This window comes from Lepisma saccharinum, chromosome 6 (genome assembly GCF_977018435.1).
Source record: "Lepisma saccharinum chromosome 6, izLepSacc3.1, whole genome shotgun sequence".
In the NCBI taxonomy this organism is placed as follows: Eukaryota; Metazoa; Arthropoda; class Insecta; order Zygentoma; family Lepismatidae; genus Lepisma; species Lepisma saccharinum.
In genome coordinates, this window is record NC_139234.1 from 54,441,377 (window position 1) to 54,460,521 (window position 19,145).

General features: G+C 36.3%; 1 protein-coding gene across 1 annotated transcript in view; it reads left to right on the forward strand.

Moving 5' to 3' along the window:
* The window catches only part of LOC145988766 (putative ATP-dependent RNA helicase DDX10), a 46,619-nt gene extending 32,405 nt beyond the window's left edge, over positions 1–14,214 (forward strand). Inside the window, exons 11-15 of the mRNA XM_083123941.1 lie at positions 1,113–1,300; positions 3,245–3,399; positions 8,447–8,659; positions 12,504–12,653; positions 14,134–14,214. Coding sequence (XP_082980067.1) covers positions 1,113–1,300; positions 3,245–3,399; positions 8,447–8,659; positions 12,504–12,653; positions 14,134–14,137 — 710 coding nt within the window. The 3' untranslated portion in view covers positions 14,138–14,214. The remainder of the gene's footprint in view (positions 1–1,112; positions 1,301–3,244; positions 3,400–8,446; positions 8,660–12,503; positions 12,654–14,133) is intronic.
* The last annotated feature ends 4,931 nt before the right edge of the window (positions 14,215–19,145 follow it).

The following is a 19,145-nucleotide window of genomic DNA, read 5'->3' on the forward strand; positions in this document are numbered from 1 at the left end:
ATACCTCTGCTACAGCTCCCATGGGATGGTAGGTGCACCATCAGAACTGTGCCTGTGCCACTGGTATCGACTGATACCGATACATCGGCATCAACTCAGCCCTACTTAATATGCATATAAAGTGAAACCCTGATTATACATTTTTCAAGTGTCTCCTAAAGAACTTATATACTTGGAATGTATAATGTGGAAAAATTGTGTAGCATCTTGCTTTGTTCAGACCAGAGAAGTAAAATGAATAAAGCTGGAAAATGTAAAATACCAGAACATAAAATTGGGATTCCCCATGTTACAGCATTATAAAATGAAAATTTATTTGAAAGTACCCCTGGAAAAGTACAAGAATTTTGTTTAACAAAATGTTAATGTCATAGTGTTGAAGACATGTAGCATGAAATATCAACTTTATTTTGAAAGAAAATTAGGTTTATTTTATATTTTGCACATATGAAAATTTGAAGAATGTCTGACAAACATATTTAAATGCGCAAACTACAGTGGAACCCAAATTTTACATTTTAATGCATTATATTATGTGATTTTTTAATATTATTATTAGAGGCACATATTTTTGGTAAATAAAAAAGCAAAATTTCAGTACAAAAACAGTCAATTTCAGGTTCAAAAGTGGTAAATAAAATGAAATTTCGCTGTTATAGCGGTGAAAAAGCTGCATATAAAATGACATTTTTTTTAAAAAAATGTGAATATAATTCGAAATTTGATTTAAAAACTACACTATTATACAAAATAAACATATCCCTTCTAATAGCACATTAAATCATTACCAGAATATTAAGTTTATTCCTGTAAAAAGTTGTCCATTTTTGCATCTCAAATGTTTGCAACAGAATTAATTAATTTTCCATGAATTTCATAACTCACAGGATACTTCAGACTTCAGAAAGTGTTGTCTGTATATAAACAGTAAATTTCGTGTTTAAGAGTTTAAGTAGTTCATTTCGCATCATTTCGTGACAAACCAGGGTAGGAAAATTCACGTCACATCTTTCGGAAACATGAAAAATTAACTTACAATGTGTTATTTCACATTTCATGTTTTCGTCAAAAATGAAATATGCATGCCTCTAATTATTATTATTTATTTCTAGATGACAGTGAGAGTGATACAGATGTTCTGAAGATCAAGAGGAAGGATCATGAACTGGATCAAGAAGTAGAATCAATTAGCACTGAAAAGAAGAAAAAGAAGGTGTTAACAAAAATGGCCGTGGCAAAGAAAATACTGAAAAAGAAAATCCAGCCCAACATGAAAATAACATTTAATGAAGATGGAGAGGTGAGTTAAGTTGTTTCTGAATTGCTGAGAGGTATGAACCTCTGCTTCAGGCAGAATGGTTGGTGTGTTAAGCAACTCTGATGAAAGAAAAGATTTAAGCCCATTATTTTCAGCGGTTATAGATTGATATCTTGACAGGGAAAGTTTATCAAGAAATTGAAAAAGTTAATTCGGATCTGAGTACTTATGTTGATGAAGTGATCGAGTGAGGAAGATTAAGTAAGATATGCTAATTTTCTGGCTTAAAACACATTCAAGTAGGCCAAGCTGTAGCAGGCAACATAATCGCCACCTCAGGGCTTGAAAAAGTTTCAGTTCCAAACACTATAGCAGCGCCAGAGGTTACAACTGAAATCAGTTCAACTCCAATGATTCATCTTTTGCTGAGCAAGAGGAATGAAGCTTACCTCTACTGTCATAAAGGAACAGAAGCAGAAACAAACGTTGCGATTACTCAGACTCCCAAGTGGCGAGTCACATTCATAGTCCACATGGGTTTTGTGTCATTTTCATGTACTGTAACCAAGAACTTCCCTGAAAGATACACCAAATACTAAAATTAAAAAATGAGAACATACTTGTTTGTTTAGCATGTTGTATATATAATCAATGGTCATTAATTTCCTATGAACTTACTGAAAGGCAAGGATTAAGTACAGGGTGAGTCATAAGTCTCCATGCAAATGGTGAAAACTGTGACTAATGTTTTTTTTCCTTTTCAGACAGGTGAACCAATGAAAAGAGATGCCACTAATGACATCATTCTGTTGGCTGGGAGTGGTACCACCAGTCATGTAGCATGCACATTCAATGCAACCCACAGAACGCAGATAACCCATGACACCGTGGCACCTGCGTTACCCTCCTTTCATCTGTTGCTGTCTTTGGTCTTCCAGGCCTGCTTTCGTCGGCAACGGAACCTGTCCTGAATTTCTTGATAAGTTTGGTCATGGTGTCATGGGTTATGTCACCGTGATGTCAATCTGTTCTTCCTTTGTTAGTGGAATCTCTTTTCATTGGTTCACCTGCCTGAAAAGGAAAAATAAACATTAGTCACCATTTTCACCCTTTGTATGGAGACTTATGACTCACCCTGTACATTGGGAAAGGAATCATACAGCTTTGAAGGACAGTACCAAAAATGATTTATGCACACTACTACTTATGCTAATATGTATAAAATATTAATCAGAAACTTTACTTTTCGTCAACTGGATCTAACATCCTTTTTTGTTATGCAATAAATATTAAACACACTTTTCTTTTACATTAATTTCCTCGCCAGGAACACTTGATTTTATATAAATTTTGGGGATCTTAACTACACATAGCTAAATAATGAATATATGCTGTTACATCTATATTCTTTGTACGATCTTTTTACCTGTTCATGTAATGATGATGATTATACAGTATTAATTAATTTACATATTTTAATTAATATTATTTTAATCTAATCTGATTAGAATATTGTCATTTCTATTTAAATATTATTATTATTATTATTATTATTATTATTATTATTATTATTATTATTATTATTATTATTATTATTATTATTATTATTATTATTATTATTATTATTATTATTATTATTATTATTATTATTATTATTATTATTATTATTATTATTATTATTATTATTATTATTATTATTATTATTATTATTATTATTATTATTATTATTATTATTATTATTATTATTATTATTATTATTATTATTATTATTATTATTATTATTATTATTATTATTATTATTATTATTATTATTGAGACACTTGTTTCAGACCGACCTTACCAAAATATATTTCTAGATATTGTTCTTGAAGAGACAATAATTAAATAAATTAGAAATTTGGGGAGAAAATTTTAATTTTCCTGTGGTTATTACACTGTTTGTGTTGCATAGTACATACACATGAATGCATTCTTTTTTTGTTTCAGCCTGTTAGACAAAATGTTAAGGTTTCTGAACTTGGTAAGCAGTATGAAGAGGCAGGTGAGAGTGGATTGAATATTGAGAAGGCTAAGCAGGTGTTGCAAGAGGAAGATAAATATGACAAAGAGTTGTTCAGAAAGAGAGTGAAGGCTGTGCACAGGTATGTTGAAACCATATAAAATATGTCTGCATTGCCATTATTTGTAAAAATGAATGTAACTTAACTGCAGCGATATCAGTACTTGAAAATTGTAACAATTCAAAGTAGTTTAAAATATTTATAACTTTTAATACGTATATAAATTTTCCATTGGAACTATGCCATAGTAATCTTCCAGAGTTTTACTTTAAAATATTCATAATTCCTAGAGCCACATATTTATGGTGAATAAAAGATCAAGATTTGTACAAAATGCGACATTTTGGGATCAAAAGTAGTATATAAAATAGCATTTCGGTATTAAAATGGTGAATAATGTCCCCAATTCCATTTAAAAATTATACATATTGCACAAATAAAAACATTTTCTTTCTAGTAGAATATTTTTGTAGTGCTCAGTGTTAAGTTTGTTCTTGTGTAAAAGAGTCAATTTTTGCTTCTCAAATTTTTACGTTAGAATTACTCAATTTTCCATGATTTTGCATAACTCGCAGGATAATTCAGACACGGAAACTGTTGTGTTTTTAAATAAACTCTAAATGTTATAGATACGCCATAACTTACAACACATGCCATCATTTCACTGAGTAATAAAGACCAGTTTTGGCATGTAATTACTTTGTTCACTAGCTTTCACCCACATCATGTGACTTCCTCAGGAGACACAATACTAGTCAAGATTTAAGACATGGCAGGGTAAGTTAATGTTAAAGAAGGTTAAAAAGAGTATAAAGGAGTATTAGGGCACTGCATTGTCTTTTTACTTCTTATCGTCTTTTTATTTTTTTTATTTTAACCTTAACTTAGCCTCCCATGTCTTAAATCTTGACTATTCTTGTCCTATCTCCTCAGGAAGCCACATGGTGTGATGATAGTTAGAGAACAAAGTAAGTACAGTGAAACCCCGATTTTACATTCCCGCATTATACGTTTTCCCGCTTAATACGTTCATCCAATCAGGCCCCGACAAAAGGCCATGTTAAATAATAGGACGTTCACCTCGATTTTACGTTCGCTCTAACTCCCGTTTCCCACTTTATACGTTTTCCAAGCCGTGACGATGTCTTAAAATTTGGCAGAAACCTGTTCTGCTGACTACGTGACTTCTCCCTCCCTTTTCTTGCTTTTGCAGTTGTTTCATTCACCACACAACCTTGAACTTCCAGATGTTGGGCTTTCGAGAGGAGGGAGCGAAGAGGCATAGCCAGTGGAAGGTTGGGAGGGGGAGGGGGAGAGGCAGGGTACAAGTTGTATTTGTCATACCTCCCTTGAGGGACAGGAAGGGAAAACGGCACTTCTTGCATTCCCCTTGAAGACGAAATGAGCTGATCCTTCTGCTGTGCACTGTTGCCAAACCGATTCTCTCTAAATGCTGCCTTCCCTACAGTTTGGACACATTGTGTGTGACTGAGGTGTCTTTGTTTGCCCTTCCCCTCCACAAAAAAATCCAAGTGGAAAATTGACAACAAGACTCGATCACCATTCGCTTCTTTGACCACACATTTACTGAATTCTTCATAGTTGAACATTTCCTTTCTTCTTGTTAGCAACGTTGAAAATGGAAAAAATATAAGGATTTACCATACCGGATAACAACTTCACTTTTTCTTCAATGGAGATTCCTTAGGCAATATGATTGGATGTTGTTCGATTATTTTTAATCTGAAGTATTTTCACGAACGAACGCTATATCATTTTGTTATCAGAATGAAGCTGAAAACGCACCAGCTAAAGTGATCATTTTTTCTATGGGCAGAAAGGGCGATATTTTATTCACTGGCAGAAAAATATTCATGTTAAATCAATTGTGTGGGGGGAGGGTGGCGATGTTGGGATTAATGATTCTTCTACGTGAGGCAGGGAATGTTTTCTCTATGCATATTGCGTAACTCGTATGTTGTAAAGTGATGGGGCCAGGAAAAATGAGTGAATAAACGGCATGTGCAATATTTTCTGAGAGCAGTCAAATTTAAAATGCGTATTTCAGCCAAAAGAGCAAGATGGCTGCCCAAGCATGGTGCTGATCACATCACCTTCAAATTGGCCAAAAATCTAAGAAATGTCTCACATCCCGTATGCATCACTGCATGGTGTAAAGTGCATGGGAAACTTTACCTTCACCTTTTTCTCATTTGCAAGGGGGGGGGGTGTTTCCTTTGTCATGCCCCCTATGGTATCATCACTACTAGTGTTGAGCAATATATCGTCCAGAGGATATGTTGCTATATTGAAAAAATATCATCCAGGCGATATCAACTAGATGATATATTGGCGATATATATCGTGCCAGCTATATATCGTCACGATATTTTTGGTGATATATAACATGTCGGCAATATATCTTCACGATATTTTTGGCAATATATATCATGTTGGCAATATATCTTCACGATATTTTTTGGCGATATATATCGTATCGGCAATATATTGTCACGATATTTTGGCAATATATATCATATCGGTGATATATCGTCGTGATATTTTAGTGATATATATATATATATATATATATATCGTCTTGATATTTTAATGATATATTGTGCCAGTGATATATCGTCACAATATTTGGCGATATATACCATGTCGGCAATATATTGTCATATTTGGCGATATATATCACGTTGGCGATATATCATCACAATATTTTAGTGATATATGTCGTGGAGATAATATATCGCCGATATCACGATACAGAAAAATATAGTATCGTATCGTCTGTGACAATATTTTCTTGACGATATATCACAATATTAAATTTCCGATATCGCCCATCCCTAATCACTAGTCTTGTAATTACTGAATAGTGCCACCAAGTATTTCTGCCCCGTTTTTCCTGTTCTTGTGGAAGTGAGCAACCTTACACGAGACAACTAACCAATTAACATAAAGGCAAAAAGACTTTCCTCTGGCGTCTAAAATTACACAGTTGCTCTTCAACCTGAATACGCACATTCAACAAACATAGAAGATGCCCATCTTAGTAATTGAAGGATTCAGCCCCTTTCTCATTGTTTAATGCCCCACATCGGAAATCTTGCTCATATGTCTGAAGCATTGACTTGACAACATTGGAGAACTTCAAGCAATGATCCTTCTCCCCCCTCCCCTCCTCTCCTTCCTTCTTTCTTCCTGCAACTTGGCCGGGAATAAGCACACTTCTGATAAGACTTGTTCAGCGCCGCTTAACCACCTGTTCGTCTCCCCCTTCCTCTCCCTTCCATTACAAACTGGTGGGAGGGGTGGGGTTTCTGCGAGCAATGGGCAGCTGGCAACCGGCGCAAAATGTTTCATCTCCTGGCTCCAAAGCTATGACTCATCCAAAGGGAAGAAAAACGGCATTGTTTTGAATCTCCTCTCCCAAGGTTGTTTTGTTTTGACGATTAGGAAACACGAGTACCAGACACGAAGTGAGGAGTTAGAAAACAAAGCTTTTTTTTTTCCCCTCGATAACACCTTGCACACACAGAGCAGTGCAGGAAGGAAATGCACATGATGCTAAGAATAATATAATCGCCGCTTTTCTTCGGAAACATTCACGTGCTGAAAATAAATCACGCAATATTAAACGTTGACGGGAAGGAACACATTATTTACGGGGAAACTATTGGTGGAAGGGGTGTTTTTTGCCCTCCACAAGGCTTCTAAATCCAATAATAAATCGTCAATTAACATGGATGTAAATAACAATCAGTGGCGTGCCCCCCTCCCTCTGACCAGTATTTCTAAAAAAAAAAAAAGAATGTCAAAGGCAGGAAAGATGGCAAAATGAGGTCTGACTACTATAAAAAGTATACCTAACCCCATTCCCCCTTTCAAAAATCCTGCGCTCCTCATTGATAATTTATTGCAACGTCTAAAAATGCATAAGTTTGACAAAACTTGTTTTGTTCACTTCATTCTGTTGGTTTGATCGGGACTGGATACATTTGCAGCTCAAAGTGGAATCTGAACCATTCTGCACGTCTTCAGGACACTTTGATTACAGTATATAAAGATGCTTGGCATCCAGCTATAAATCCTCAACCCCCTTCAATTACCCAGGACGTCTAAAAATAGCAAGTAATTACCAGTTTACACAGTGAAAGGAGATCTCACACGATCAGATGCATAAACTGAACCTAATAGGCGACAGTTAGAAGCAGTCATCCACCGTCCCTACTCTCAAAAGTGGGTCCGGCTAATCAGTCATTGATTTTAACAGCATGTCTTGCTTTTGACCTTAGAACTTGATTATCATACTTCCTTCCTGTTGTTAAATAATTTTTGATACAATGTACCCCATAAAAAGTCGATTGTGTAGTAATTTCTTACTGACACTTTAGTTTCACCCCTCCCTTATGCTTTCCTGCATTTTACGTTTTTTATTTACGGGCCCCTGAGAAACGTAAAATCGGGGTTGGACTGTACATGCCAAAACTGGTCTTTATTACTCAGTCTAAATGTTAGTTTAAGAGTTTTATTTCATTGCAGTTTTTTTTGTTTTTTTTTTGCATCATTTCATGCCAAACATGGTAGAAAAATGTACTTCACATTCAAAACCATGAAAAATGAACATTACGTTGGGTTATTACACATTCCGTGTTTCTGTCAAAACTAAATAATCATGCCTCTAAACATTACCCTCTGGTAAGAAACTGGCTGGCTGTATCCCCAAGAAAACACTGTTTTTTTAAGTGGGTGTGCAGCATTTTTACTGTCCCTACTTCTTTTTAGTTCGTTTCCTTGAAGTTTTGTCTGGATGATAGCTGTATCTCTGCAATGCAAATAATAAAAAAATAAAGCCTACTGAAACAGAGTTTTAAAATGTTTTAACTGTAACTGCGTCACACTTATCAGATGGATATCGCTCTGGGAGTGATAATCAGTCAAATATTTTAAAAAAATATTCATTCAAAAAGTACTACATCCAGTGATAGTAGGTATATTCACTGGATTGTTTCCTTCTGTATTTCATGCAGCAGAAAATACAGATGTTTTCACGTAGATAAATAAGACAATGATATCAATAAATCTGTAGTTATTTTAATATTGTTTTAACATTGTGTAGGGAGAAGAAGACAAAACTCAAAAAACAGAAGAAAAAAGATAAATCAAAAGAAGAATTTGAAGAGAATGCAGAAGAATTTGAAAATAGTGCAGAAGATGATGATGACGGTCCTGATTTATCGTGGTTACCAGATCCTGACAAAGTATACGGAGAAGTTGATGAGCAGCAAGAAGAAACGGTTGAAGAAAGTGAAAGTTCAGATGCAGAGAGAAGGTAATTATTTTCCACTATTTATTTGTTATTGCATTGTGAAATGTATTTGATTTCCTATCAAAAGAGCATACAGGAATTATACATCATTCATTATTTATTTGTATTGTAAAGCTGTGTTTAGTGACATGTACATCTCAATTCAGAACGTAACCGGGAAAAGTGTGTGCAGAAAAATTTATGTAACTTATGATGTAACTCGGTGTTTCCAATTGATTTGTACATCAAAGTTCCCCTACTGAGGACCTTTGGAACCCATTTGGAGTATCAGATTGCAGTGAAACTTAATGCAGAGGCTATGGAGACCATGGGGACGTGAATGCTGATGAAAAAACTAGTTCAAATTTTCACCACCAGGTAGAAATGTGGCACTGAAATCTGGTGCACGGTGAACAGCATCCAGCTGCTGAATCATTGATTACATTGTCTTAGGCCAGCCACACACTGGATCAGACATGACACGACGAGTCATTTCTTGTCGCAAACAGTTTCAGTGAAGGTTTAACATTAGTTTATGGGCGACCACACACCAGACAAAACATTTTACTTGAGTCAGCTTTCAACAAAATGATTTACGCATGCGCCAATCCATTACTTCAGGCACAGATATTTAGTCTCAAACCGGAAATGGGAGCAGCTTGAAGCCAGCAATTAAATGTAGTCCTCGAATCTTACTTAAAATGGTTAATATCATATTTTCTATGCAATTATTTGCTAGAAATATATTCAGTTCACAACACACAAACTGACATGAATTCTGCGTACACATTGATCCACTGATTCTGCTTTAAATTGTTATACTTATAATGCATTGTTACCTGCTTCCCTAATTATAAAATACACGCACGGAAATCTGCTGACGACAACTCTGCGTGTCGTGTCACTTTTGACTCGTGTTGCATTGCATCATGTCATGTTGGATCTGGTGAGTGACTGGCCTTATGCTTCCAAGGGTCATTCACATTGATGGCATGCATAATGAAATGATGTATGGACATAAACTAAAATAATGTTTTGCATGTTGGACTTCTGGTTGTGGTTGGAGGCAATGGTGTCCATAACCACAATATCAAGTTTCACCACAATCTGATTTTTCGAATGGGCTCCAAAGGGCGCTGAGGAGGTGAACTTTAATTATAACCACCTGGTACATTGGCAGAAAAAACAAAAAAAAAACGTAGTGTAGACAGTTGAAATTGTGTTTGATTTCTTTCTTAAAGGCAGGGCTTTTAGCAGAGGTAAAATTTATACATTGTGCCTCCCAATTATACATAATATTTACACTCTTTGAACTTTTATAACAGTGAAACTGTTAAAGATGACTTGACTGGACTTTTTGCATTTGAAGCTGCAATGTCTATGTTGAGCATGTGTGAGAGCATATATTTTTTAGTTCCGTCACAGCCTGCCAAGTGGTAGTCATTTAGTGTACACAAAATGGCAGAGGTGAGAAATTTTTCTTTCGATAAACATAAGAAGAGTCAGTCGTATATCCATGCAGATCTCATGATTTAACACAGTTAAATTGCTATCTGTGGGGAACTGTGATGAATGCTGTGCATGCCACAAAGCCAGAGACGCTGAGTGACATGGGTCCCCCAGAAACTGTATCTGCTGTTTATCAATCTGTTCAGATTGCACATAATGTATTACTGCCAATGGTGGCCATTTTGAACATCTATAACTTTAAGGTATGTGACACCAAAAAAAGTCTGTGCTTGCTGTTATTAGTGTTCCTGTTTTTGACGGTCAAAGAGGGTAAACATTTTTTTTTTTTTTTGGGGACACTATATTATAATTATAATGCCATCCCCCAGTTAAGAAAATCCCCCACCAACCTACTGCGTTTCTCCATGTTATTAATCCATATAAGCATCCCAGGACCTATCCCCAAACTCGATCAAGTATCCCACCACTTTGAGCAATGCTTGAAACTAGGTTGCAATATTGTCTTGCATATTTCTAATCATTTTCATGTTATGAGGCATGTTTTGGCCGGTAGACCAAAAATGAATGATTTATTGTTGCAATATATAACTATTTATGTTGAAAACCTTAACTAAATAAATGCAATTCATATTTCATGATAAAGTTATGTAGGCATTGAAAATTGCAACGGTTAATGCAATATAAGCCAAAAACCTAAAATTGACCACCATTTTGCAATACACCTGCTGTAGCACATTTTTTTTTTTATTTTACAGAGCTTTTAGTTAATATGTTCATTATTAATGCAAGTACAATGCTTTTTCCACCACCTCCTTTTTCTCCCTCACACACACACACACACACACACACACACACACACACTCACAAGTAGTAGTAATCATTTTCATGGACAAAGTTACTACTTGGTTTGGGTATATAAATACGAAATCAATCGTTCTGTTGTCAAAAATTGACAATCTTGTAGTAATTGCATCTTCTTTGCTATTAATGCACACAGTTTCTGCAAATATACAGAACTTAAGAGTTTGAGCTTCGGAGTTTGAACACAATTCTTTCTGGAATTATACATCAGTTTTGTCATCTGTATAGTAGTCACCCTGAATTTCCAGAAATCGCATACAAAACTATTTTATTCACAGTGTGTGACATTGGCCAGATTTCTCCCTCAGCTGCAGATCCTAAATAACATATGTGGGTCGTTCAATATATAAGTTTCCTTATGCTGTAAAAGAAATAATTTTTAAGATACATTAGAAAACTATACATACATGTGTAGGAGGATCCTTCCTCACTTCTCCACATAATCCCCATAGAGATTCAGGAATTTGTCCCACCGTTCCACCAATTTGTCCATACCCTTTGCAAGAAAATCAGGGCTCTGGCTATTGAGCACTATTCTCACATTCTGCTTCACTTCTTCATCTGTTTTGAAACGGTAACCTTGCAATTCATACTTTAACACCGGAAAAAGATGGAAATCACTCGGTGCTAAATTGGGGCTGTATGGAGGGTGGGGCAGCCGTTCCTACCCCAATTCTTCAATTTTGTGTTGTGTTTCCACTGCTGAGTGTCTCATCCCCTGTCACAATGCGCATGAGGAATGCATTGCCATCTTACTGGTATCACATTAAACCTTCAAGGCTGCAGCCCATTCTCATCAGTTGATTATCGCAACTCAATTGATGAGGAACCCAACGTGCACACACTTTGCGGTATTGCAATTTCTCGTGAATGATGTGATGGATGGGCTGTTCCAACAGAAATGTTCAACCTTTCTGCAACCTCGTGTAACTTCACTCGACGGTATTCTTGAACAAGTTCATCCACCTTCGCAATGTTCTCATCAGTAGTGGCACTCGAAGATCGCCCGGCTCGAATGTTGTCAAAAATGCACACCCTGCCATCATCAAACAACTTGCACCAACGCCTAACCATTTGCACTGTCATTACAGAATCACCATAAGCAGCAAAAAGTTCCGTATGAGTGGCACTAGGAGGTAAGCCATTCGCCCATTCATATCGAATGACAGAACGAACTTCTTCTTTACTCCAGCTTTCCAACACTCGTGCACCATCCATGCTTCTGAACTCCTTATGACGCGAGCCCGCATTTTCCGAACAAGCATTTACTTTTCGCCCTTGAGCACATGCGCCTTCACGTCTGATAACGAATAGATTGTTGTTCCTTGTAGACGAAGGATGGCGCTTGTCAACCATGTGCTTCTTTTTAATGGCATTGCTTTATACAATATTTTATAGCACAGGGAAACTTATATATTGAACGTCCCTAGTAATCAAAGGTCCAGCGTTTATCAGGAAGTTCTTTCATGACTACCTGGAGTTTTCTGTTCTGGTAATTCTAAACATGCAAGATAAACATATGACTTTATTTTTACAGAAGTAAGAAAAGGAAAAGCAAGGACAAATCTGCAACAGGAAGAAAGAAAAATAAATTGGAAGAATCTGAGGAGAAAGAGCCATTGGATACAGGTCTATCTCTGGCGGAAGAGGAGGAACTGGCAATGCATCTCTTGTCTTCTGCTAAGAGGTACTAATGTCATTCAAGTTTGTTTTATATATAACCTTTGTCAGATAAGTTCCAGGACTGATGTAAAGAAATATATTCAACTTGCCAATGATCCTTGGTCTTCTGACATCTATAAGAAACTGCCAGCGTTTCTGGAGGTCTCGAAAGCAAGCAGAGAAAGCATCTTCTGGGATGCTTCTCGCCACATCTATCACTTCCCTTTCAGTGGCATTTTCACACTGGAAAAAGAAATAAATTGCATGGTGACAGATCTATCGAATATGGAATGTGTGGAAGAACAGAAATACAATGTTTGGCCAGATATTCCTGTACAGCAGTTAGTGGGGCCTTACATTGAAGAAGGCCAGCCTGATCCTGGATCATCTTCCTCTGAAACCCTGCCCTCCCGAAACATCTTGTGCCATTTAAACGCACAGCCTCTCCATAATACCTGGTCACCATAGGTCTGCATCATGTTTCCGTAGGTGTTTTTTCCCAGCCTAACACAGAATTTAATGACATCATAAAACTTCTTATGTCACATGCCGGTAACATTCTTGTTCAAAACAACACAAATCACACAGCAGTATGATACAAGACACTTTAAAAGTCTGTCGAAGCTTTCGACTCCATCTCGGAGTAATCATCAGGGCTGTTTGAAAGACTGCGAAGAAGACGTGGTCGAGGTTCTGATGTTGCACAATGACATCTTCTGGCAGACACAACAAGTAACATCATCAGAACCTCGATTGTGTTTTCTTCGCAGTCTCTCAAACAGCCCTGATGATTACTCAGAGATGGAGTCGAAAGTTTCGACAAACTTTTAAAGTGTCTTGTATCACACTGTTGTGTTGTCTTGAACAGAACTTAATATTAACTTTTTGCTCCAACTCTGCATCCATCTCTTGTGTAACTCTAACTAAATTAGCCAACACAATGAACAGTGTTGCTAGATGCATGTTTCAGTGTTGCAGTTTGATAATTAAAAAAGGAGTCCTGTAACACTTCTGACAAGGTTATATATCTGCGTGTGTGTTACCATCCAGGGTCTTCACTTCAGGGAATGCTAACCCATATACTACCAGTATGTGAGTTTTGGTAAATTTTTCATTAGTACTTCATCTGTCAGTTTCATTTCATATCAGTATACAGGAAGAGAAACACTAGCTACTTGCATATAAATGTAACTCTATTACAATTGCTATTGTGAATAATGAGAGAGTAACTCAATAAAAACGTAACAAATTCCTTTAAAAAGTAGCTTCCATAAAGTTGTCTATTTTTTGTGTGTATGTGTGTGTGTTTGTGTGTGTTCACTTGAAATATTACTCATTAATAATACAAATGGTTTATGTACTGAAAATCTATTGACTTCAATAGATTTTCGGTATGTAAACCATTTGTATTGTTATAAATATCTTCAGATATTTGAACATCAAAACTAATTTTTAAATGCTTGAAAGCAAAGTTTGTATTGCATTTGTTTTTTCTTTCATTGCAGATGACAGTGGAGACTGTAACAATGAAGGATTATACACAATTAACATTAATATATTTTTAATAAAATACACTTTTTTGTCTATTATTTTTCATTTTCTTGCATTCAAGTTTTTTTTAATTATATGTGGATAACTGAGTTTCATGTTTGCTGTCCTGTTCTTCAGGTGATATCAGGATTTTTGCTTGATTTTTAAAAAATACATATTGGTAGACACAATGTCTCTGTAATAAGACATGTTTCAAGGAAAAATGATTTCTTGCAGGTGAAGCCAGCAATTTGGTATCTAGAAATATGCAGAACTTTGTGGGACTGTTTTGGCCTTGTGGTTTTCATTTTATGCATTTTGGAAGACTTATTTTCTGGGTCATTAGATGGATGAATTGTTTTAGGAGGGGTTCCAAAAATATGCTGTGAAACCAGCATCAGGGTTTTGAATCCCAGGGAGGGGATTTACTTTTCATTATATTTAAGAATGTTAATTTAGTTACTTTGAACAACTATAGAAGGATGAAGATACTCCTATGTTTGCCATAGAGAGAGTTGTAGGATGAAGTAACTTGTGATCTATGAACAAGACCTCAAAGTTGAGAAAATTGAAGCTTGCTTCTACATATGAAAATCAACCAAATGTTGATTTCATGGTTCTGTTTAACAAATGGATGTTTGTTAAAAATGTTATGAAACAAACAATGCTTTATGATAAAGAATCTAGAATGTCTATGTGAAAGTACCAGCCTGCATTGTCCCTGTACATTTCGTGTGTATCAAAAGGGCTAAAAATGGTCAGTGAAAGTCAGGTTTCTTCCACATGTTTGTCTACAGTGCATTAATTTTGATATTTTTAGTACAAAATGAAAAGAGTTTTGATTTTAAAGTACTAATATATTGATACTCTGTAATTAAATTGGTCAGTAACTAGTCAGTGGTTATTTCTGAAGTATATACAGATGATACATATAGAGATGATCCCCATTGGAAGTGAAGTGACATAGCGGCAGGCAACTCCACTATTAGGGTTGGGAGTGTGCACTCTGAGTGAGCAACACATGTGAGCTTGCTGTAACCGGTGCAGCCTCACAAGTCATTTAGGGTTACCAGATGTCTTCTTTTACCCGGACAAGTCCTCTTTTTTTTGAGATATAGACAACTGATTAACTTCAAGATTAGTAACAAAATGTTATTTGTAAATAATTGTTAGAGGCACATATTTTTGGTAAATAAAAAAGCAAAATTTCGGTACAAAAACTGAGTCAATTTCGGGTTCAAAAGCGGTAAATAAAATGAAATATCGGTGTTATAGCGGTGAAAAATTAGATGAAAAGTGGTATATAAAAAGACATTTTGGTTTTAAAATTGTGAATATAATCCTAAATTTGATTTAAAAACTACACTTATTCCACAGAATTAACATTTCACTTCTAATAGCACATTTATGTAGTTATAAGAGTATTAAGTTTATTTCTGTGTAAAGGAGTCCATTTCTGCTTCTCCAATATTAACAGCAGAATTAATCAATTTTCCGGGAATTGCATAACTCTCAGGATAATTCAGACTTCAGAAAGTGTCGCGTCGGTATATAAATGGTAAATTTCGTGTTTAAAAGTTAATTTCGCTTTTTGAAGTTCATTTCGCATTATTTCGTGACAAAACATGGTCACAAAATGCATCTCACACCTTTCAAAAACATGAAAAATTAACACAACAATGTGTTTTTTCAAATTTTGTTTTTTCGTCAAAAACGAAATATGCATGCCCCTAATAATTGTTAATATTGTTTCTCTGTTCAATTAAAAAGTAAGGAAATACAACACACTGTTGCAAGCACAAAGACAAGAAATTTTTCTTCCAACAAAGAAAAATTGTGGAACGTTTGCAGCTCTTCTGTTCTCACCACGTGAGGTTTTGATTTCAAAGCATTTGTGACATCTACCGCGGCTCGTGGTGAGCAGCAAGTTTCTAACAATGGCTTTCTTTGGGTTGAGTTTCACATTATCAGAATTCAGAAATAAACAGTAATTTTTAACTGCTGTACTCTTAATTATTACATGGCAGTGCAGATCAAAGATCTGAATCATGGTGAAACGCAAATGTTTTTAGTGACGACTTACAAAAACAGTTTCCTGACTTTAGGCCTGGAAGAAACAACTCCGAGGCAGAATGTCAATTTATGTTATTCTTTTAAAGTAAGAAACCAAGTTTCACAACCGTATAATATTACGAGCATAGTGAATAAATATTAGAATATTTACACATTTGCCTATAATTGTTAGTTATACGGAAACTGTGTAAAATTATTTTAGAGGGGTCTGTTATATATAAGCTCACCAAAACACCAGCAAGCCCAAAACGTGTGTTCGAAGTGCTGCATCTTCGACGAAAGTTAACAACTTTTTGCAATCTAAAAATGTCCTATTTTTTTAAAGTTTGTCATCTGGCAACCTTAAAGTTGTTGCTGTTTATTCTTTTTGAAATTCTTTGAAATACAATCTAAATAATGTACAGGATAAGCAATAAAAAAGTATTCTAGGCACAAAGAAAGAAAACAGCAACCTGTTGCTGCAGAGACACGCACTGTGTGATTGACACAAATCAACTCCTACGCACTTCCAAAGGGACACTTGACTGCAGCAGAAGACTAACCCTAAAAACTGCAAATGGACCTGTCCTTCCCTTTACCCCCGCACTGCTGTAGGCCTATCTACACATGTACAATGACTCCATATTTGTACTTACTCCTCGTGAAGCAAGTCCCAATTTATCCTAACGTCACCACATTGACCTGTGTTTCTTGCACAGGTGCATTAGAAGCAGAATTTGTGCTGACTAAGCAAGCTCATTGACAGGTTAGTTCTCAAGTACAAAATATCTTGCTGATCTCATGTTTCATTTGTTAACATATTATGTGCTGAAAGGAGTATAACATAACATAATCCAACAGTATGATATATACAAAGGCTGTCGCGGAGAAGGTGAGATAGATTTTTTCCTGGCTTGGCAACACTGCCTATGGTTTCGGCACTAGTCGCGTCGTGTAGGATGATTCATTCTGTTTCTGTAGAAAGTTGTCACATGTTGCGAAACCACGTTAGTGAGCAGCTGTGTTGATTTACGTGGAACGTGTTTCGTTTACCCCTCCAGGTTTTTGTGTATAATATTGCTTTTTAGCGACATTCCATAAAATTTTGTTGGCATTTAGGGGAAAGTGCTGCAGAAACATATGCAATATTTCAACAGGCATATGCCGATCAAAACAGACTGAGTAGAGCCACAGTATTACCAAGGAGTTAATGAGACTCTGCACCAGCACGTAGCAAAAAAGAGGCTGCATTTGAAGAACTCCTTCATATTGCACCACGATAGCGCATGCGCGCATACCGAGTGAGCTTTTCAGGATTACGCGACGAAGAGTAAAATAGAAATTCTCCCAAATCCAGCATACAGCCTGGACCTTGCACCCTGCGACTTTTGGCTATTTCCACTTTTAAAGGCTGCTTTACGTGGTCGTCATTTCATGACGAACAAAGAAGTGATCACTCCAGCGCAAGTTTTCTTCAGTTCGCTACCTGATGACGAATTTTCAAAGACATTCACAAAGTGGCAGGAGCGTATGGACGCTTGCTTAGCTGTCAATGGTGCCTATTTTGAAAATGATGTACGTCTACACAATATGGTTGATTCTGAACAAAAATTTTGTGGTTTGTAATTTTTTTGTTTCATTTTAATGATTCTTGGAGGGGTCCATATACATGCTTGTGTTTTAACTACTACGCAGTCGCAACTTTTTGACCTATTGCGCTCATTTTGGTCTCAATCGGCAGCTAATGAACCAAATGTTCACCCTAGTACATTTGCTAGCCAATGGCCAATGGAGGTTGCTGTTTTCCTATACAGGAATTAGTTAGTCTCACCTTCTCTGCGACAGCCTTTGTAGTTCTGAATACAACCAGTTTTAGGGCAAAATACAAGACAATGGACATGGCTGATTTAGAGCATACAACTGTGTGCCTGGAATTGACATTTTGTCAAATTCTTGCATTTACAAATTGTAGCAATAGGCGGAGAGGTTAAGTAGTTAAGTTTCATCCAGTCAAGGGTGCAGAAAATTAATGAAAAATGAATGAAGCCAGAAGAGTGAAGATAACTAGAACAATTGTCACAACATGAACTTTCTTTTGTTTATCAACATTTTTGAGTCTGAGTCGATCTGAAAATTTGAAGAACCAAAAGACGTACATACAATGTGTCCAAAAATAGTGTTTACACTCCTCTAACGTTAGTAACAGAGAAAGATAAAGATAACTTGACTGGACTTGTAGTATTGCAAGCTGTGTGTGTAGGGCCCCCAGGTGGTAGCCATTAGTATGCACAAAATGGCAAAGGTGAGCAATTTTTCACCCTGATCTCCCAGTTGAACAATACTTGCTGTTCTTAGTTTTCCTGTGCTTAACATTAGAGTAAACACGATTTTGGGTGATAATGGACTATCATGCCTGTTGTGACGTTGTGATATGAAAATACCAACTCCACAGTAATAATCATGAACTTGCATCTTGACACACAAAGTTCTCATTTCCGCCGTCAGGTGGCAATCCTGCCTGACAGCTCTAAGCGTGCCTGCCATCTGGTAGTGTTCTGCAGAACTGCTTCCGTTGAGGATATAGTCGTAACTTTCAGCGTTCAGTTGGTGCCCAGAACTCTCAGAAAAGACACTGTTACATTTACAGCTGCAAACGCTTTGTCCTGGCTGTGGTCGTGTACAGGTTGGCTTGTTCTTCATGGATAGGAAACGTGTGTAAGCAGCCATTACATGCGCATAGGATACCATGTGGTTTCAGAACCTTTCGACTTTGGAAGTAGTGTTAATATGCCAACGGTCTTTAGTTACGTAGTTAGGTACGTAGACCCAACCAGTGGCACAAGAACAAATTTATGATGTGTTTAAAATCAGTACTTTCCTCTGAGAATATCATTGATATCTCACGTGACCTTGCCATTAAGGTCAGACAAAAATT